This window comes from Trichoplusia ni, chromosome 1, assembly GCF_003590095.1.
Source record: "Trichoplusia ni isolate ovarian cell line Hi5 chromosome 1, tn1, whole genome shotgun sequence".
Lineage (NCBI taxonomy): Eukaryota > Metazoa > Arthropoda > Insecta > Lepidoptera > Noctuidae > Trichoplusia > Trichoplusia ni.
The window spans coordinates 8,905,720-8,928,028 of record NC_039478.1 but is presented as its reverse complement, the minus strand read 5'-3'; the positions used below and the strand labels follow the sequence as shown (position 1 = coordinate 8,928,028).

General features: G+C 35.7%; 2 protein-coding genes across 4 annotated transcripts; both read right to left on the bottom strand.

Moving 5' to 3' along the window:
* Nucleotides 1–267: 267 nt before the first annotated feature.
* Nucleotides 268–6,816, bottom strand: LOC113493444 (cytochrome P450 4V2-like). The gene is made up of 10 exons (XM_026871434.1): nt 6,657–6,816; nt 5,190–5,296; nt 4,726–4,816; nt 4,031–4,213; nt 2,834–2,909; nt 2,361–2,664; nt 1,932–2,000; nt 1,689–1,857; nt 1,153–1,332; nt 268–761 (listed from the first exon to the last, which is right to left on the bottom strand). Exons 1-10 carry the CDS (start codon nt 6,814–6,816, stop codon nt 598–600), a joined length of 1,503 nt encoding a protein of 500 aa, XP_026727235.1. The 3' UTR covers nt 268–597.
* Nucleotides 6,817–11,333: 4,517 nt separating this feature from the next.
* LOC113493453 (cytochrome P450 4g15-like) lies at nt 11,334–20,874 on the bottom strand. 3 transcript variants are annotated; one of them, XM_026871454.1, is made up of 11 exons: nt 20,425–20,874; nt 19,727–19,897; nt 18,033–18,139; nt 15,959–16,046; nt 15,478–15,663; nt 14,877–14,952; nt 14,072–14,336; nt 13,614–13,682; nt 12,600–12,771; nt 12,019–12,198; nt 11,334–11,516 (listed from the first exon to the last, which is right to left on the bottom strand). In XM_026871454.1, exons 2-11 carry the CDS (start codon nt 19,887–19,889, stop codon nt 11,335–11,337), a joined length of 1,488 nt encoding a protein of 495 aa, XP_026727255.1. In that variant the 5' UTR covers nt 19,890–19,897; nt 20,425–20,874; the 3' UTR covers nt 11,334. The 3 variants fall into 3 exon arrangements, with proteins under 3 accessions (XP_026727255.1, XP_026727263.1, XP_026727246.1); XM_026871462.1 differs by lacking the exon at nt 20,425–20,874 and adding an exon at nt 20,035–20,075; XM_026871445.1 differs by lacking the exon at nt 20,425–20,874 and adding an exon at nt 19,938–20,071 and having other exon boundaries at nt 19,727–19,905.
* Between the last annotated feature and the right edge of the window lie 1,435 nt (nt 20,875–22,309).

Genomic DNA, 22,309 nt, shown 5'->3' with positions numbered 1-22,309 from the left:
ATGGAATTGACATTTAGATTCGATCTTGTCATTTTAGAGTCATGACGAATCTTACTAAACTGTATTACTATAGAGGTTTATAAATCGACTACAAGTAATTGCGAAAGGTTACTTCTAACTTTAATCATGTTGAGAAAATAGAAGAGAAATGCTTTACTATAATAGCAGTACGTCATTAAAAGTTTGGATACTTTTCAAATGGTTGATTTCTTAAAATTAAGTCAAAGTTTCAAATTCTTATTTTGAAGTAGATTAATAAAACACAAGTTGTTTCATAAATAGTATATTAAAAACAACCCGTGAATATCCATAAAGTTTGCTTTCTAACCCATTAAGATCAATCCTCACTGAAAGAGATTTGGGCAACGGCTGTTAGAGCAGTGACTGAGCAAAGCGTCGCGAGTCAATAGAAGGGTCGTCCAGCCTCGCGTTGTGTTCCCCAATTTAGAATTCGAATGACTGTAAAAAAAATTCTCACACAGATAATATTTAAAATAAAAGTAACATAAAGATGCTCTCGGGCGCTACTCTTTCCGTGCCATATGACCCAAAAAATATAATTCTATTCTATTTATTATGGTACTACTACTAGATTTGTCATTTTTTTCTACGATGCAAACTAACTGGGAAGCCGTTTCGAGATACCACGGATACAGAAATGAAAACTCGAAGATCATCATATGTTTCCGGTGACGTCAGCTCAAACTCTCTCAGTACCCTCACACATATTGTCTTGACCAACTTCGTTCCAAAGAATCGACCTGTAAACAAATGCAAATTGGACAATTATGATATTACCTACCCATATTTCTTAGAACTAATTACTTGGACTCATAATAATAGGCCTCGACCTAAGGGCGAGGTCTTTTACAGATATAATTGATAAATTAAATGATATTATTGTAAAGCCGGACAATACGTATATTTTAAAAAAACCTTTTTGAGAGATCAATCATTGAGCAAGAGGCCGCGAGGCGATAAGAATCTTGGGGGGAGCACTCCCTCCTACCAGTGTTATTCGTAACAATGCTAGTCCAGTCCCTGAGCTTTATTTATAACATTTTTAGGACTGAAAGCTTTGAAGTACCTAATGAACAAAACACTTTATTTGCGAAAGAAGGGCAGGTTTTTAAGTAAGTAATCGAAACATACCCAAACAATCCATAGGCCCCAAACTGAAGGGTACATAAGCGTTAGGATTCCGATTATTCGTATTCTCAGGATTGAAACGCTCGGGGTCAAAGTATTCTGGTTTCGTCCAAAATCGAGGGTCACGATGCAAGTGGTATATTGGAGCCACCAGTGATGAACCAGCCGGGAGGGTGCAAGAACCTGGAAGTGTAAAATAACAATCAGGAACAAAAAAAATATTTATGTCCTAGAAGGCTTGAGATGTAACTTGATTCAGCGTATATGTCAGTGTTTTCTAAAATTGCTTATATTATGTACTAACTTGATGTTCCTCTTTCCTAAAATACCTTTATGCAGGTTATTAATAAATAGACTAGACAAACAATTTAACCTATCGCTGCACCGTTCTGGACACTGTCTTCCTTGAAGCCGTGTGGCAAAGTCGCTCATGAAATACGCTAGGTTATTACGCCATTTCCATTGTATCGTCTAAACCTTCTACCTAATCGACCCTATCTCACGTGGATCATTTTTATCTGACCGGTAAGGATACTTACTGATTTCAATATCTTCATTAACTGTCCTCTGCAGGATGGCTCCAATGGGAAACAATCGAAGGACTTCTTTGAACACCATTTCTAAATACGGCATCTTCTTCAAATCTTTATCAGTTAGACATCTATCATCATTACCGATTACCGTTTTGATCTCGTCATATAGCTTTGCCTGGAAAGACAGAAGTCAATAAATGCTGTAAGAGCCAAGATTTAGAAGGAAAATTGTAAAAGAAAAGTACGAACCTGACATTCTGGATGGTAAGCCATCATGAGGAGGAGGAATGAGGATATCTTTGCGGATGCTTCTTGGCTCTGTAATTTGGAGAGATAAGAAGTAATAAAAACTCTGTATCAGGTTATTCTTTGCTTTTCATTTGAAAAATAATCTTAAAAATGTTCATAAACTATATCTTCTTCCAGATTATTTTCTTCGTGCAATATTGTATAAACTTTTAAAATTTCGTCAACAAATGACCAGGCATACACTCAAAATTAACAAATACGTAGTTTGGCTAAGGAAATCATATATCTCTATAAATCAGTGGCGTGGATTTGTTTCTTGCTAACACTTAGGTGATTTAGGAATACTCAAGCAATTTTAACCTTACGCTAACTGTATTTATTATGATGCATATTTGCCATCGATCTTGATAAACCAATGGAGTTACTTACGGACGTAAAAATAGTAAAAGTCTCTTTCACCAGTTCATCCTGATCCAGTTCTTGAGACAAGATAAACCGATCTATGACGCTTAATTGAGTATTAATAACAGCATCGTCTTCTGAATTCATCAGATCTCTCTTACTGTCATCTAAATTCTTTAATTTTTCCAGTCTATGCTGTAAAATTTTCTCAGAGAATTCCTCCATGATACTCATGAATCGTTTTTGTTCCGAATGCTGTTTAGATGCCCAGAACACTGGGTCTATTTGTAGGTACCATTTGGTCATCCTTTGAAATATCACGTCGTATTCGCTGAAAAAATACATTTTCCCTTAGTTTTGCAAAATAGAAGAGAAAAGTGAACAAGAATTAAAAAGAAGGTTTGATTTTTACGTTTACTGGCTGTATTTACTAATATTTTTTGGTGTCTATCTTATAAGATCAATTATTGTAATTTAAGAAATGCGGTCTATCTACTTACCATTGAGTTTTGTCTATAATTTCTTCTAAGTGCGGTAAGGTTGTAGCTTCTTCTCTTGTTAGTCCCATTAAGGTTTCTGTAAAACGTAATTTATTAATTTAGTAATTTATTATCTATGCATATAAGACTTCTTGCGGCCTACAAACGATAGCGAAAAATATTTTGAATTTTGTCTGTTTTTTTGTTCTTGCGCGCAGAACTCATTAACTGCTTATGTGACTCAATGCGTTTTCTCTGATATATAAAAATAAGCTACACTTAAAACTAAGTTTTTGTTACACGTTAATTGGTTCATAAATAGAAACGTTCTGTTAATTCCCGTCTCAATACTGGGAAACAAGAACAATTCCTTCGACCATTCAAAGCCCTTAAAAAACAACTGAAATAGTTATTTCTATCTATGGCTATCGAATTGTCATGTGTAATTAAAATGTAGATATGCAATTCCACCTACGTCACCATAACTGCTTTACTTATTCAAACTACAGGTAAACTGTTTAAGTTATTTTTATAATTGTAACCTCACACGTATAATCAACTGCATGTAGGCGAGGACTATAATTGTATAAAACTATTTTATAATAACGGGGAAATCCGTTCTAAGACACCGATACGCTATACTAAGGTAATTCTTGCCATGAAAGAAGCCTTGAATTAGCCTAGTTTTGGATTAAAACTATAAACAAATAAGGACTTAAGTATATGTTTAGAGGTAATGGATGACAATAAACTTATTTAACAAGATTATGTTCTTAAAAAATATTCAAGAAGAGTTTTCTTCAAACGTTGCTGTTTTGTTAGTATGGTGCCAAGAGGACATCGCTTTTCATCACCTTGTCTTGAAGAAACGAGCCCTTTAATGTCCAAATAACAATTATTATTTAACCCCATTATATGTAGAATACAGGCTTTTGATCACCACGTTTGCTTCCTGCGTGCGATTCTAAAATTATTTTATTTGACGGCACGGTCAGCTGAGTTGTAAAGGTCGGTAGACTAGACATAGTTAATGCCAGACATTCCGCGGACTCGATCCCCGCGTGGGACAACTGCCATTTTGTGCTATTCACTTATTCTTGTTCTGCGTTTGGGTGTATTTGTGACTATGACTTGAACGCTTGTGATCCTCCGCGACAGAAGGGTTAAATTTATAAGTCGTCTTTATAAAAACATCTGAATAGATACTGTTTAACTTACGACAGACAGTGAAGCTGGTACATCTCACTATATCGTAGTAGATATCAAACGGTTCACTGTTCTTTATCCTCAACTTTTCCATGAGAATGTTTACTTCTTTATTAAACACTTCGCTGTAGGTCTCTATGGCTCGCTTCCCGTAGTTTGGTGTAGCAATTTTTCTGTGTTTCCGCCATGTTGGACCTGAGGTGGAAAGAAAAAAAATGTCACCAGAACATCTATACTAATATATAAAGCTGAAGAGTTTGTTTGTTTGTTTGAACGCGCTAATCTCAGAAACTACTGGTCCGAATTGAAAAAATATTTTTGTGTTGAATAGACCATTTATCAAGGAAGGCTTTAGGCTATAAACCATCACGCTGTAACTAATAGGAGCGAAGTTACAATGGAAAATGTGAAAAATCTTCTACCCACGGGGACGAAGTCGCGGGCAACAGCTAGTATTTTATAAAACCTTGCCAGGTGTGCGGCAGACTCGTGCACAAAGAGTTCTGTATAAGAAAGATTGATGGACAGACCCGTTTTCTAACACTTTGGTATGAAATCCTCAAGAGTAAAAACTATCAACCAATTTTCTTAACAGAACTCTTGTTTTAATATAGCTTTCTCAGTTGAAATACAGAATCTTTCACCCTGAACCATTCCCAATTTATTAAAATATTTTTTTTGCCAAAAACTTATTAGTCTTCACTTACCGGATCCACTCAATATCCCTCCTCCAAGTAAATCAGCCATGTACTTATATTGTGGACCTTTTGAATTCGTCTTTGGGGTTGCGAGTAATACCTGAAAAAGAAATTAACATAGTGGAATATGGGTTATCAGTGGGAAGGCATTCAAGGAACGACCTAAGGTCATAAATACTTTATTTCTCTTAATAAAAATAAAGCGCTACCCAAACAACCGGTCAGACTATTTTTAAACTATTTTTCGTATCGATATGCCTATGGAATATTAAAATATAAAAGCCTTAACGCGAAGGCGGAAAAACAAAAGCGAATAACAAAAATGCGTCAGGAGGATTTGAGTCTTTTTTTTAAGAGCTTTTCTGTGTGTTACCTATGTTTAATCAAATAAATTTATTCTATTCTATTCTAGTAGTTCTAAGTTACATGTTTCCTGTTAAGTTGGCAGAGTATTAAGACAGTAAGCATCTTACCTTGAGGTCATCGGGATCACTCACTACGATGTTCAAGTCAGGTCCAAGCCAAAGCTTAAACACACTTCCATACTTTGTCGTTAGATCTCGTAACAACTTTACGAATTCTGAAAAAAAATAAAAAGAAAAGTTTTAATATCTTAGGGCGTGTACACTTTAGCGTAGGAGTTCAATGAGCATATACGCAGCAAGTACACGGTGCGAGTAATAGCATGTCAGTTTCCACCCAGCAATGTTTTACAACTCGTATGACATTTCTCGCATCTTATAAAAAACTTAAGACCATCTATTTAAAGAGCAGCGGGCCGCATCGTTTTTTTGAGACAAAACAACATACTTATCAATTAATTTTGAAACTTAAATAAGTTCGTAAAAATTCCTCAGTCAGTTACGTGATTTTTCATGCGTATTTTATCGGAATCGCCCGACTAGTTTCAGACTCAACCGGAGCGTTTAATTGTAAGCTGACACGGGGCGATCTATCAAGGTCTTAGTTTGGGTTATCTGTACTAATCTATACTGTCTATACTAATATATAAAGCAGAAGAGTTTGTTTGTTTGAACGCGCTAATCTCAGGATTTTTTGTGTTAAATAGACCATTCATCGAGGAAAGTTATGGGCTATATATATCATCACGCTGCGACTAATAGGAGCGAAGATACAACGGAAAATGTGAAAAAAATAGGGCAGGTATAAATCATAACTTATATCTTCTAACCACGCGGACGAAGTCGCGGGCAACAGCTAATGAAATATAAAAGAGTGAAGTATTTATGATAAACCCAAAAAGCATTTTAATATATAAGTAATTATATAGTGAGATCATTTCCCAAGATAAATTAAATATATACTGATTTTCCTTAAGTATTGTGTAAACCTCAGTTGTTCTGAATTTAATTATTATTATGATTGTTGTCGATAACACTACACAAGATGTCTTGACCTGTGCATGCCTTGCAGACATCATTTTAATTGCAGAGTTTTATAATTTATCATAATTACATTTCTAGATGATTTTCTAGAACTGTTTGTTGTATTCTTGAGATAATGTTATGGGGAATGTAATTAAATCTTAATAATGATTATTATCTTGTTTTCAGGATCAGGGGAAATGCCCCTATGGCCTTTATTCTGTGGTGAAAACTTGACTAGTTGCAACCGCGCTGTGACGTCATTCAAGATGCCATGACAGACTTGGCTTTTTACGTGGTCAATTTTTAGATTGTAGAAATCAACCGCAAAATACTTATTTTAAAAACAGTATTTAGTAGTTGGCAGTGGTATTTTTGGGGAATAAATACATCACACCATTATCTTTGGTTCATCTTCTTAAAAAAAAACAACGACACAGACACCCATACTCAGAACAAGCATTCATGGAACGTACAAGAGCTTGTCCTACGCGCGTCTTTATGGTAGTAATTGACCTAAAATAATATTATAATAATATTATTAAAAAAACATACGTTCAGGCTGGCCCATGAACAACAGTGCATTCCCCAACAGTGGGATCGCAGGGGGACCTACTATCTTGCTGGCCATTGCTATCATCCGTCGATTCTGGTATCGCCATACCAACCAGAAGGCGGACAGCGCCCCAATGATAAAATACAGCGGCCAAATCATCCTGAAACAAGAGAAACATTAATACAAAATGGTGAAGTTAAATAACAAAGCAGGCTTAGATTCAGGACACTGAGGTTTTTGTAAGGATGCTAAAAATATAGGTCATCTAGCAAATTATGGTTACTTTACCTCAATTTTTATTTATATCGCTTATTTAGTTGTGGAAGAGAATCTTGGCAGTGAGAGTCACTATCTCGCTACCACGATGGTCTGGTGACATACTTAAATATATTTTTTTAAATTTGTCTTTTTTATGTGAGAAAGTCTTTTGCCAAATTTAGATGGTTTTTTAAAGCTCAGTATGATTACCAAGTGTGTAAGATGCAGTTTTTGCTAGATCATACAATAAATCATAGATCATGCATTAAAATGGAGTGTACTCCATTTATGAGCACGCGAATCTCAAGGAAGATGCAAAATGTTTTTTTTGCAGACTTGAACATTAATGTCAGTCGGTTGTCTGATGTATGTATGTTTAGTTTTATGATAATGGGTTACCTAATTATGTTGGCAATCGATTAAAATTATTCAGAAGCTAGATTTTTTATCATACAATGTATCTGAAAAAAAAATTAAATCCGTATTTAACTCTTGGCTTGATTTTACTGTTCCTTCAACAAGTTCCTCATGCTTTTCAAAATACAGTTTTTCTTGATCTTAAATCCAATATCGCATAAAACACTATTCTCTAACAATCACAAAATTGAATCATATCGTTCGTAGCACTTCCAATCAAAATCAGATGGCTAATCCAAACCTGATTATTGAAAACAAGCTTTACCTACCATAACTTAAAGTCTAAACTGCATTGTCTTTATTTCTATTACTGACAATCACTGTTTACATAAAAGACTTAAAGTAACTCACCTTCAAAACGTCGTTCCGTCAACAGCACAACGCACGAACTACCCCGAGATCGTACGTGACAACGCCAAAATCATCTTTAAGACACATTAAGAGCGATATCTTGCCAAGGATAATAAAGGCATACAAAGTAAGTTGTATATCGTGCTGAGTTAGTTAAGCAGCGGGCAGTGAGAGTACTGTGGTACTGGGTACCGAAAACAAAAGACAACCATTTAGTATATAATCCATCCACATGTATGTAATAAACAAATCCGGCTCCTAAATGTTTTCTGGGTAAAGGCCTTTTCCCATAAGAGATGGGAAGAGCTGATTCTCACTTCTGGTTGGCGATTTCAGGTTTGAATATTGAGAATCCAGGTGTTCTGTCATCGTTTCAGTGGTGTGTCACTTTGCATACATCGGGTTTGACCTGCACCTTGTGAATACAAATTAGTTCTTATAATTACAGGCCACCACAAAATTTATTTAAAATACCGGTTAAAAAAAGAATATTTCACACCTACCTACATATTTGATTCACTTTCCGAATTTTGCTCATCCCGATAACTATTAAGTAAGATGTCCAATGTTATGAAAAGAAGTCGTGTTTTTAATTAATGTGCTACTCTTTTATGATGTTTTCATCTCTTTATCGATCGTTTTCTTTTTTTTTATAGGTACGAGATACCGAATGACGGCCTTTCTTATTTTAATGGCAATTAGGAACTTGAAGATAGTCAGGGCTTAACAGTAACGGGAATGTACAATATTTGATTCACTTTCCGAATTTTGCTCATCCCGATAACTATTAAGTAAGATGTCCAATGTTATGAAAAAAAGTCGTGTTTTTAATTAATGTGCTACTCTTTTATGATGTTTTCATCTCTTTATCGATCGTTTTCTTTTTTTTTATAGGTACGAGATACCGAATGACGGCCTTTCTTATTTTAATGGCAATTAGGAACTTGAAGATAGCCAGGGCTTAAGCGTCGATAGAGAGGCATGTTCAACAGGAATTGCAGTATTTCCGCCGATCAGCATAGACGTCCCATTCCTGAAAGTACTGCAGGGAAATTAAACACCAATAAAAAAATAAACTGCTTTGAAACATACTTTTTCGCTTGCTCTCTTGCATATCTATTTTGTGTTCAATAAGTCATTCTTCGAGGAAGGTTTTAGGCTATAAGCCATCACGCTGCGACTAAAAGAAGCGAAGATACAATGGATAATGTGGACAAAACAGGGCAGATATAAATCATAACTTATATCTTCTAACCACGCGGACGAAGTCGCGGGCAACAGCTAGTCCAAATATATAAGTAAACAATCAAAATAATATAGCATTGTCAAGTAAAATACATAACATACATGTGCAAAGTGCAAGTTTAGCTTAATCGATGTCGGCCACTTTAACTTGCTTTTGTCAGAAAAACTGATGGTGAAAATAAATAAAACCATGTCAAGTGGGCATTGGAAAAGGCAATGTAGAAATAAAGCATCATAATGATTACTGCTTTCTTCATTTCTCTCCAATTTATTTGAAATTATAGCTTGTACTGTACTGTGATTAAAGCTTTCAACAAGAGAAGATAGATAAACTATTAAGTTACTTAAATAAACCTATTTTAATTAATTATATTGTATAAGTATTTACTATAAAAAGCCAGTTTCTAGTCAAGAAACTTGACATTCTAGTTCAGTATAAATTCCTCGTACATGAGAGAGAGTGATTTATTGTTGACGTGAGATAACGCTCCATACCGCGTAGCGCACTATCTCGCTTCCACACCTGCAGAAGTCTCACTTTTTAAGGTCGTAGTAGTCCCTCTGAGTAAGAGGAAAATACGAATTAAATTATTCTGCTCGTGTTGGTAAATGATGGTAATTTAAAGGTTATTTATTTGTACCATTATTTTATTTCTTGGAAATTAAGTAGCTCCAGAACGAGCTGCATTTTCATCTGGGACCAAGACTTAATACGTAATATTGATGCAACTGGGAAAACCGGTCGCTAAGCGACGCACCAACATTTCTTCTGGTATCGGAAACCTTCTAGGGATGCGTAGACAAGGACCATTTTTATTAAAAACTAGCATTGTGACCGAAACTAGGGCAACCCCAATAAATACGCGTGGGTAAACCGTTGCATCATTTCATAATTACCTCATGAAAATTACTTTGCAAATTATCCAGTGCAAGTTCAAAAAAATGGGTTGCGGACTGGTGATGCTAGATTCCAGATGGTGATTCCGGGACCGTTTTTCATCGTAACATCTTATTGGATAGTTTCCAGCCGACATCCGATGTTGTATACCCACTAAGTGGAGCTTGTTGCAACCAGAGGAAAGCTATGTACTTTCAAACGTCTTTGCCATTGCTATACGTTTAATGCAACGAAATTATGACATTTAACCGTTTTCCCTGGGACTCACCGAACTTAGTGTTTCGGTAGTTTTCGTTGGTTTTGGTTGGCTAGTCCCAATAACAACAATTTCTCAATAATTTCCATTAAAAATAATACTCTTAAATTTTAGTACATTGTTCATAGAATCAGAAGTGTATTATATGCACTTATTTATTAAATACATTCAATTCACGAAATACACTCGGGCAAAAACTACATACTTGACATTTAACGTAATCAACAACAAAACTGGACACAAATACTATTAGTCTACTCACGTAGTTTTCATGTGTTTTTCTCATATAAGTTACCTTACTACGGTGCCGGAATACATTAGTGCTTATTTAAGATAGTTTTCGGTGTCAACGGGAAAAACAACAATTTTACAGAAAAAGGTTCTTCTGTTGACCTCAATCTGCTTACGTGTTGAAAATATAGATCAGGTGTGAGTTTTTTCGAGGTCACAGCTGCCCTGAATTTATAGACACCAATAAAAAAACAACATTTAATACATACTTTTTTTTATTTCATCTAGATGTCATGTGGAAGAGATATGAAGCTCTATGCCGTATATTGCACTATCACGCTTCCAGAAAATAATAATGAAAATCACTTTGCAAATTATTAAGATATGATCAATTAAATCTGTCGTCTGTCTGCTGTAACTGTGATTAATTAAACAAAAAACTAAAAGAATGACAAAGCTCCGGTAGGTGATTAGCGAGATAGTTTTAGATTGTTTGCACTAACGAGGCATGCATTTTCAATAGTCAATAGACACCTCAATAAGTGTAGGGAAATGAAATTATTCTGTGAGTTCTTATTATTAATACGATACGTAGGTATTCTTGGAGAATACCTAGTCTTAGTTTCACACTTAAAGATATAGCGTAAGTAACATACGATGTATCAGTATGTAAGCTTTAATGCTTATTTGGAACGGTGTTTAAATATGGAACATACTATAAATTCTACCATTTGTGTACGACTCCAATATGTCCCGATATGCAGTTCAACGAAGTGCGTCAAGGCAAAAAGACTCTTCAGTACATTATTATCATAATAGACCTTTTTATTTGTTAGGTGGAGATCTCTAATGGATATTTTTTTTCCAGTGTTATTGACTAAACCTGAACCGTCATGCAACGTGTCCTGCATTTAGACAGTACGCCATAATGCATAGCAATTTATCACGCAGTGTCCGCAGATCATGCTTATCTCAAGGTCATTGAAAAGGTACCACAAAATAGGTAATAAAACAAATGTATTCACGCATAACCATTTATTCTTCCATTTCTCGGTCTGACCCTAACGTTGTAGCCTCCTGCACATGCCACAGAGATAGCGACTTGCAGCTTTATATTATCTAGGGATCCGGCTGGTTCTAGACGTGTGTATCTTAGCACCCACACTACTATTGTCTTGATCAACGCTGTCGCGTATACTCGGCCTGAAATCAGAGAAATTGAAATTTTAAGATTTCGTTTTGAATTCTTTTTTGAGAGGTTAGTGAAATGTGGATGATATTTTGAAGTAAGGGTCGGTTAAGCGAGATTGCAAACCAGACCTCCTAAGATATTGCTGTGCCCGACAGGGTCCATAATGGTTCTGTATTATTATATTTAAGACCTTCATGTACATTATGAAACGCAATAAATGATAGAGTATTGAGTATTGAGACTGCGGCCACTGCGGGTAGTTTACGTTTTATTCTCTCACGCATGGTGAGGTAGCCCAAAAATTGTCCTGTTTTTAGACGTCTTTCTCTGAAATAACATTGTAATAAAACCCAGAATGATTTACTTCAACTTTGCTAAGTGAGTCGAAGTCTCTTCAAGTCTTTAGAAGGCTATAGTGCAAAATGTTAAATCTATTATTTCTATCAATCCGTTTCGACAAAATCCTATAAAATGATAACCTATAGCAACAAGCAGTGGAGAATCAACAGTTACCCAAGCAGTCCATAGGCCCCAAACTGAACGGCACGAAGGCGTTAGGGTCTCGTTTCTTCACATTTTCTGGTAGGAACCGCTCCGGCATCACCTTGAGCGGGTCTTCCCAATACCGAGGGTCACGGTGCAGCTGATGGATGGGAATCACCAGGGATGTGCCCACAGGAAGAGTGATTCGACCTGGAAGGTTGCGGTAATATTGATATAAGTACCAAGGTCTCAAGTATCAAGGACTGAACTTATTCGGTCTTCAGCAAAAATACATGATCAAAATTAAATACTAATGAACGGAGTAACTCGTACAGTAGAATAAACAAAGTGAAGTTTAATATTCCATGTATTTTATGTATAGTTTATTGTATGTTTTTTGTTATATTGATATTTTTTTACAAAAAAAAAGTTTTGTTAAAACATCGTTGAATTCAATACAATTCTTCCTCGCTCTCCTTCATGGATTTCATAGTAGATCCATTCGAAGTGTAGACTAGTAGTCTCGCAGATTTCTCTCTCTCTCTCTTCCACAAGTACAATGTTCCCTATTACTTTAATACTTTTATGCCGGTAATCCTTCCAACGTTTACCTTCATCGATAGTAATCTCTTCCTCCACCGTCCTCTGGATGAGGGCGGCTATGGAGAAGTACCGCAGCGTCTCCTTGAACACCATGTCGAGGTACTGTAGCTGTTTCAGTTGCTCGCTGGTCACCGGACCACTGGGCCCAACCAAGTCCAGAATCTCGTGGTACACTTTGTTCTGAAATATGATTTAGCAAATATGAAAGTGGTTTCAAATTCTTGTATTTTACCGGTAGGGATTTCTCACTATTGAAATTTACTAAGTTGCTCGAGAAATAAGAACAGGGTTGGGTTATTTGATATGCCGTACGCCTATGTCACTCGGCTATCCGTGCAGTCAACTACATATTTAAATTGCTTTTCAGTTCTCAGTTACTGGTTATAGCTTGTTGCTATAAGAATACTGACTATGATTAATCGTTCAAGGTGTCAAAAGCTAAGAGGATGTTCATCGTTGTTATTTTAAATCACTTAAGCGTAAATCTAGTTAACCTGAGCATAATATTATTGATTAATAAAAAAACCCCCGTTACCAATCCAACGGAGAGGTGATTAATAATAATTATCGGACATTATACATCATTATTATATCAAGATAAATTATTGTTACTAATAGCATTAGTGAGAAAACCGGAAAATTATCGGTCTCCATTATATTTCCTCATAAGCTGTTAATAGATGTCGTAAAGCTTGAAAATCGTAAAAAGTTATTTAATTCTAGAATATAGTCCATAAATCTTGTTATCATACTAGGCTACTTAATATTATAATCGCGAAAGTTTGTTAACATGTTTGTTTATCTTTTACTCAAAAACCCTGCACAAAAAACAAGATATTTTATAACCGGTATTATAAGGGGTTGTACATAGGTTTCCCCTAACAAGTAGAAAATGATACCCATTTTCGACTTGTAGATCTGTCAGCAGCTAAATATATTTGGGCTACATTTCCAAATGACAAATTTTCTGAAGAGGGCCTATTTTTGGTAAAATTAGAAGAAAATCATAACATTAAACAAACCTGCCAATCTGGTAAATGAGCAAGGAACATGAGGACACCTGAAGCTATTTTCGCGGCTGCCTCTTGACTCTGAAAATTTGAGTAAAACTTATTTAAAAGATGAACGGCAACCTGTTTTAAAAATAATCCTTAATCATGACCTGAAGTGGCAGCAGGGTCACTGACAGTGTGACTCACGATGGATTGATGCTGAAGTTTAAGGTGTCCCTAAACTGTTATTAAATAATTGTGCATCAGCCTCAAGAAAGTTCTGAATAGCATTTATATCTTGAGTTAAAAATGGAACTGGAGCAATAATTATTGTTCGCAACTGATTACCGGCTAGAAGCTACAACAAAAAATTTCTGCCGTCAACATTACCAATTTAGAAAAAGATAAAAAGTAATTCTGTGATGTTTGATTAATACCGCTTCAGTTTGGGGCAAAAGAAACACTAAATCTATTATATCATATCTTACCGTCGTAAACAAAGTCAAAGTTTCCAATTTTATTTCTTCTTCAGTTAGATCCCCAGACAAAATGAATCTGTCGACAATTCCCATACAATCCTCGTTCGGAGTAGCTTCAGCCAGGGCTTTCTGTCTCCTCTTCACAATATCACTAGTGAAATCGTCGACTAACTTTCTAAAGTAGTTCTGTTTTTTACCGTAGCCCAACATCCAGTATATTAAAGGGATCTGCAGCCACCATTTCGTCATCGCTTTGAAAATAAGGGCATACATCCTGAAACAAAAGAATAAAACTATCAATGCCTATATTGAACGAACACCCAGTCTCAAAACGGACATTATTGGATCACACAATTATTTGTCGCATTGGAAGAGGAGAGATTCTTGAGCTTTTTCTTTCGTTCAACCAGGGCGCCGAGGACTTTTTTAAAGTGGATAAAAATTGGTTGTGAATGTTAGGTATGTATTTTACTTGCAAACATTATGACTAGGATGATTTTTAGGGTTCTAACTAAAGAGTACCAGATTATGTTGTAACCATGTTGTTAAAAAAGGAAGAAATTTAATTTACTTCTTTAGATATTGTTCGAACTAAATGGTCACAAAACAACACAGCTCCACAATAGTTCCTTTTAGAAACTCCCTAAATACTCTTAGGGAGCTTAGAGAGTGGAATAAAATATTTTAATTATTTACACAAAGAAGGCGGAAAAGTTGGAAAATTGTAGAAAAAATATGTCTACGGACATAGCTTTCAACAGCCTTAACAAAAAATAATGGCAGTCTTAAAAATCTTAATCATGAATATACTAACTCTCGTGTTCTGCTAACCATCTCTTCCATTCTGCTCAGATCTTGAGAATCTTCTTTTGATAATCCCATCAGAGTTTCTGCAAAAAAATAGAAACAGGCCATTTAAAATCTTCCAATTTGTAGCTACCAGTAAATTGGTTCTTATTAAATCTATAGTGGTATAGCTAGTGTGAGATAACTCCCACTCCCACTCACTCTTAAATCTTTTTCAAACAGCTATTCGATTTCTTCGTTCACATAGACATGTCTGCAAACATTTATCTGTCGTCTATGTATTTCTTACTTAAGATTTGACAAGGACTTTCTGGACAGTTAATTTTTTTTTCCCTGAAACACACCGAGCTAGAGTATTTCGGTGGTTTCGTTGATTTCATTGTAGATCCTGGCTTATAGGAATTGCCGTGGCAGGCTATATTGGGGGACTTCTTGATGATGATGACGATGATGATGAAATCCTGTTATTCCTCATCAGGAACATAGGGCTCGCAGAAGGATTTTCCACTGCGATCTTGAGCAGAAAGCTTGATGTCTTTCCAGCCTAGACCAGTTGAGGAGCCTCCTTCTCAACTTCTTACTGGCAAAAATATATAATAGATACTTACGATTGACACACTGCGTGGTACACGCCACCACGTCTTTGTAGATATCAAATTTCACATTTGGGTCTCTATTGCTGATGACCCTGGCTATCTGCTCAGCCTCTCGGTTAAAGATCGGTGTGAAGTGCGACACAGACTTCTTGTTGTAAGATTGAGTTGCTATCTTCCTGTGGGGTCGCCATGTTGGGCCTGAAAATGATGGGATTCAAAAATGGTAATATATTCTAAAGTTTATACAATACATAAATAAAAGCTTGAAAAAAGGACTCCCGCACTAAGGGATCGAAGTTATAAGTACAATGTGAGGTACAACATTTCAAAAACATTCAAGCCGCATACGCAAAGCCGCTTAAACTCAGAACAAGCTTTCGTGGATCCCGCCATGCTTTTCAGGTAGGCCCTCTGCGTATATTCGACAATGTGCACGATTTTCACCAAGGACTGACTACAATGGGGATATAAAGATTCAATAATTGATACATACCTCCCGAGAGAATACCAGCTCCAAGAAACGGTATTAGAAAGTTGTATACTGGGCCTTTTTGATTCACTTTGTTGCTTGTCAGTAAGGCCTGAAAAAAAAACATACATTATTTTGTTATGATAATGTACCGAAACATCGCGCGGGGTAAAAACTCCCGTCGTAGACTTGGTTTTTTTTTAATGAATTGAAAGCAAATTGGAATAAGCAGACAGAAGTGAAATAATGGAAGAGAGAATAAGAGTGGGACTTGCCCAGCAGTGGGATAATTCGATATTTTGCCAAGTTTTCCTCCATAAAAATGGCATTTTGGACCCAGTAGAGCCTTTAAGCTAACGTCCGGAAGTGACTGGAAAATGGTCGACTAAAACTTTTTGATTCATGATTACAAAGACAATATTAAAAAAATGTCCCTATGTCAAATTGAGAACTGCAACTGTTATATCGGCAATAATTACAATTTGATAAAACTTCCCATATATCTGCACTGTCATGATTTGTAATTCTAACTATGGAGCTTTGTCCAAGCGTGAATGACTAGTTCATTAAGCAATAATTATAGAGTAAAATAACACTAATTAGCTACTACGTATTTCCTATAAAGATTTGCTGCCTGAATGACCAGCAATATGTATATTAGTAAACAACGATCACGACTACGAGTGTCGGTTCTACAACTTTATTAGAACGACCCTAAAATGCATGGAAATTACATTTTCCTTTGGCTGGTGATTTGACATTCAATTCTATACACTCGAGAGATCTATCAATGAAATCAATTTTCAAAATTTCAATATACTCGATACTCATTTATTTATTCCATTCAATATGTTACAAAAATAACTTCAACATAAAAAGATCAATATGAACCTTGGGCACACAAAAAAGGCGAGAGAAAAAGAGCTGAATGGCAATGCAATGATATTGCAATTGAGCATAAGAGATGGCGCTGTACGCTGAGTCCTACGCTTACAAACTGGTCGTCTGGTTCAAGATCCTTACATATTTGAGTTTACACCATATCTCTTTGGACCTGACTATATACATTCACACGTCAATCCTTAAAGTCTCTGTTAGTACCTATTATGATAGCAGTTATTGTAGCTACTGATGTATGACGTCATATATTCTATTTTACGACCTGGAGGGTTGAAGAAACTTGTTCTCATTCAAGTTGATTCTGATTCAAAGTTCGTGCACGCAAACGTTGTTCACAATCAAAGCCCGCAACATATCATGAGGAAAACATTTAAAAATTACCTATAATTTTCCCATTAGCGAAATTGGTTACGAGATTCTTAAGAAATACATGTCTTATAATTATAAATATTAACGTTTCTAACATGATAATCTGTAACAGTAGTATTGTTTATAGCAAACCAGCTGCTGCTCTCTATAAATTGAAAATGTTCGGGACACAAACTCTCGTACGTTTTAATCCAGGTCTACTGTTTAATCTATCTGTGTACCAAATGTCGTCTAAATCCGTTAAATGGTTTTTGGAAGGAACGTTAAACTGTGGTCCCTGGCCTGGCTGCTACTTACAGCCATAGTCCGAAGCTGAAAATTCTGAAAATTATTCTAACTAAGGGGTATCGTGTTGCCCAGGTAACTAACTCGGTAGAGGAGGTAAAAATAGACAGTTATTTCTCGTAGAACATTGTTTCTTAGCTGCAACGGGTTAGATAGGAAGCCGACCTCAACATGTTGGAAAAATACTAGGATGATGATGCTTCCAGATTTTTCAGTGTTATTATTGTAGTTGAGGAATTAATACAAGATTCTTGCTACCTCGTCTTACAGCAGGACTATTACAGGAGTGTATATGAAGGATTGCAACACATTGCCATACACCGAGACAAAAACAGGTTTAATCAGTAAGAGTCTGACACTATCCATTTACATCCCCGAGGGAGGGCGTGTCCATGAGGATGCTCCCACCTTGCCAAAACAAGAAAGAGAGACGCCGCTCTACCCCGCGAAGTGCGTTATCACTCTTTCACAGTTTGCTAGATTTCGATAGGTCCCTTACTCTGCTAAGCCTAGGCTTGCAGGAATACGGAAAGTGGTATCTTACCCTGATGTCCTTAGGGTTTTTTATGCTGATATTTAAGTCAGGTCCCAGCCAGAACCTGAAATACTGGCCGTAAGTGTCATGTAGACCAGAGATCTTTTCCAACATTTCTGTAAAAGAAAAATGAGTTATTAGACATATAATGAAAACTCATCATGTTTAAATTGTGATTTTCTTTGGTTGGGTCAAAGGACGGTCTAGAGAAAACACAACGAGTGCTTGCGTGTGTATGTGTCTGTGTGTGTGTGTGTGTGTGTGTGTGTGTGTGTGTGTGTGTGTGTATGTGTATATTACTAAACTATTATAAACACGCGAACAAAGTCGCGGGAAACTCCTAGTTAATAATAACTGACGAGAAGTTTCCGTCAAAACAAGTATTATTTAATTGTGTGTGTACATAGCAAGGCCTACGATAAATACACACTTAAAACAATACTTAACGACCTGCGCAACATTTTTCTACTTATTTACCATTTTTATTATGCTTTAATAAAATCAGGTATTGGCAGAGTAATTATATGTTTGTGTTTTCCGCGTAGCCTTTTAATGTTCTATTGGGTTAAGGGTTCGATATTACTGAATACTGCTGAATAATATTTAATAGGATGCAACCGCAAATTTGGAGCCCACCTAAAATTCCACTAATTATTTGAGCGTACACAACAATATAGATTATTAACATTTTTGTTATAAAGCGTACATATATTTAAATACTTAAAATTTATAGAGCTAGTTTGTTAGTACCTTTGAATGTCGAACTTTTGGGGTCTATAGACGGCATTTTATATTTGGTTTGAACGCAAGAAACCCCCTAAATTGCGAATTTCACATCCGATTTGTATGTTTGGCTTTTTTTTGCTATTTTCCCTGGGTAAAAGGATCATCGCTTCAACTCACGCCGAGGGCACGGCGGTGGCGTTTTACTACAGACAGCGGCGTATCATTAAGCACGAAATACAATTTTAAAGGCAAAATATATTCTGCTAAAGTCACGTCTTCAGTTTTATACGCGAGGCCTTTGCCCTGAAACGCCACTTCAGGCTAAATATAGTAATGTCATAAGTCAAGTCCTCTATCTTACATAACTGATAATGAACACGTACAAACAATAATTGTTGTTAAGCTCGAAGTCAAAGGGGCTAATGTCTATAATGTACGCTAATTATAACCTAACAATTTGACGCAAACCGTTGTGGTACTTTATTCGGAAAAATCCGGTATTTAAAATAGAACGGCTGAATGCATGGAAATGACGACTGTTTTATACGTCACGAAAATAATAAAATTAGTGGACATGAATTATATGTTATATGTTATATCAACATATAACAAGCTAAGCTAGCTAGTAATGAATGCGTATATAAACGCATTCATTACTAGCTAGTTCAGCTTGAAACCTAAATTGATTTAAATAGGGACTTGTCATAGGTAAGCCTCATTTTTGGTGTGGTTCATATACGACCTGTCTGTAGCAGTTGTTAACAAGAAGCTAGTTTTGAGCTAACAACTCATTCAGAACATCATTTTTATACGCAAATCACCGTCGGGATACCACAGGGAAGCATTTTGTCCCCTTTACAACTTAGCACTGATTCAGTGTTATATAAAAACATCCTATCTGATCATATTATTAATATTTTCAGTCATATCATTAATTATTTTTTAAGGTTTGTTATTACTTCATTAATTATTCTTACCTCCAGGATTCACCATGAAGATCAGCGCATTGCCAAGTATAGGTAACGCTGGGGGTCCTGGTACTAATGCTGCGAGTTCTAGCAGACGCTTGTGAGTCCACTTCCAATACTGCCAGTAGAGAAGTCCTGCTGTTATTGCCAATAATGATACTGTTAACCACATGGTAGAGCCTGAAAAGGAAGGTTTTCTTAAATTTGTATTTGTTTTGAGAAAATGTTTAAGAAACATTCTTGTAAGCCGTGTGTGGCTTGTAGTACATTATTTGATTGATGGAATATATGTTATAGATGTAGATAATTAATAACACCATCGTATAAAATCGTTGCCTTTTTGGGTTTTATTTTAATTTTCTCTTTGAACATAACAAAAAATTAAAGACTCTCGAAAGTCTATCTAAATGGAAGTTTTTATGCCTAAAACAGGCTCTTAATGGACGTAAGATTGCAGAAATAGTGACTATTTAGTACTAAATTATATTTTCTAGCGTATCCTCAATTCTAAAACTATTTTATCTGCAGAACAAGAAACTCTCTGTATAAGCATTACTCATTGCATCTATTAAACTATTTATGTAAAGATCAATGTCACCAATGATACCTCTGTGAACAATAATGATGTAACTAATTACAACGGTTATTAGTTCATTGTCTAACAAATAACGCACAGCAAAATTATAATGAAAAAAGTCGTTACTTACTTTTCAGTAAAAATGAGAAAAAAACTTAAATCCTTAAAACTGTAGGTACTATTTATGACTTATCTTGGAACACGACTACAAAACTAACTTAAATATTTTCAAAATAGAAAACAAAACACACACAAATACTAAATTCAAAAATACTTAAAAGAATATATCCGAATGAAGTTTTCAAATATTCTCAAAGCGAAAACGAAAACACTCGCGAAAATACAAAGTTCCAAATATCAACACAAAAAAATATCAGGACGTTTTTTTTCACATTACATAAACAATATACTCTCAGTAACGTGTTCACGAGTTGTTTATGTCTCAATGCTCTTGTCGTCTCTTATGAACTATTAAATAACTCTGCCTCGGGTAATTTACTTTATATGCAGTGAACAAGGTAAAGTTATCGTCGCAAGTAATGCTAAAATGGGTAAATCCTACTGATATTGTAAACGCGAATATACGCGAAAGTTTGTATGTATGTCTGTTCCTCTTTCATGCAAAACCACTGTACGGATTTAGACGAAACGTGGTACACAGTTTTAGAAGTTGACCAGGATTAACACGGGATAGTTTTTATACCGATTTAATGTTCATGGGATCCTTTTAATCACTTTTTCCTGGGATGATTTTAGATTTGTAGCGGGCGAACTCGCGGTCAAAAGCTAGTCTCATATACTTAAAACGAATGACCGAATGTTCTCCTAAAGCAGGGAGTATTTTAGTTTGAGTCTATAGAGCATATATGATCTTCATTCTTGGCCCGATTTGCTAATCCTCTTCTCTGCCAGAGCTTTTTACGTCATCGTTTATCTTTATTTTGTGTGTCTAAATAAGTAAAATATATATTTTACGGTTAACAGCTTGGATGAATGGCTAAACAGTATAGATTAAAATTTTCTGGTCTGGAGTGTCTTTTCGCGGCGAATTATGGACTGTACCTTCATAGAGAAGGCGAAAAAGTTTAACTCTTAGCGGCTAAAACCATCGGAATGCTTCACCCTTCCCTTGTAACAGAGACCACGGGAACGCGATTCAAACTGGGAGCACAAAGTAAGTCAGGTGCGGAAAGAAGATGGCACCATGAGGTGTGAAGCGGCATCTCTATCTTAATTTCTGACGTGATAGAACAACATATATTATGTAGAACTAAGGATCTAATTCAGTGTTTAAAAAAAACACATAATTCATACTATTTTACACAGACATAAAAAAAAGTTTATCCTCAAAAATGAGGTTCAGTTAAAAACTATAAAACCACCGAGATTAGTCAACAAACACTTTAGTGTGTATAATTGAGCACTTTAAATGCGCGCACACGCATATAACAGCATCATATCGTGCAGTTTAAACGAGACGGTTACCAATGTATTGTTTAGTATTGTGACACAGGAAAATAAGATTAAGATCTAAACGGCACCTGTTGCCACATAAAACTCTACATATTATCATTTTGTTTGCCACTTGAAAAATAATTGAAGTAATTATTTTTGGCTTTTATGGAGTTTTTCGATTCAAATGTCATGGTAGCCTTACAGTTTTCAGGCCTTGCTCTGCATTGATTTGTGATCACGACATGCATATTTGATTATATGGCAAGCAAAATATCTACCAATGTGCCTTTTTTACAATCGTTGAAGGAAAATATCATGAGGAAACCTGGTTTCCAAATAAGTATTGGAATTTAAAATCGCCAACTCGCAGTGAGCAAGCTGAATGATAAATGTTAAAACCTTTCCCATATGAAAAGAGGTGTGCAGTGTGACGTTATAATGGTATCGTTAACGAGGGTTTCATCTTGCAAGAAAATGCTGGATCAAAAATAAAACTTCTCCGAATATTTCGTCACCTTTTATTTCCATGAAAATATGAAATTGTTTCAAAACTGGACAAG

Coding starts and splice junctions, on each gene's coding strand:
- LOC113493444 (XM_026871434.1), bottom strand. CDS start 6,816: ATGATTTGGCCGCTGTATTTTATCATTGGGGCGCTGTCCGCCTTCTGG. Junction 5,297..6,656: donor GTTCATGGGCCAGCCTGAAC/GTATGTTTTTTT, acceptor ATTTTTTTTCAG/AATTCGTAAAGTTGTTACGA. Junction 1,333..1,688: donor TAATGAAGATATTGAAATCA/GTAAGTATCCTT, acceptor TTACACTTCCAG/GTTCTTGCACCCTCCCGGCT.
- LOC113493453 (XM_026871454.1), bottom strand. CDS start 19,889: ATGTGGTTAACAGTATCATTATTGGCAATAACAGCAGGACTTCTCTAC. Junction 18,140..19,726: donor CTTCATGGTGAATCCTGGAG/GTAAGAATAATT, acceptor TTTCTTTTACAG/AAATGTTGGAAAAGATCTCT. Junction 15,664..15,958: donor AGCTGGTATTCTCTCGGGAG/GTATGTATCAAT, acceptor CATCATTTTCAG/GCCCAACATGGCGACCCCAC.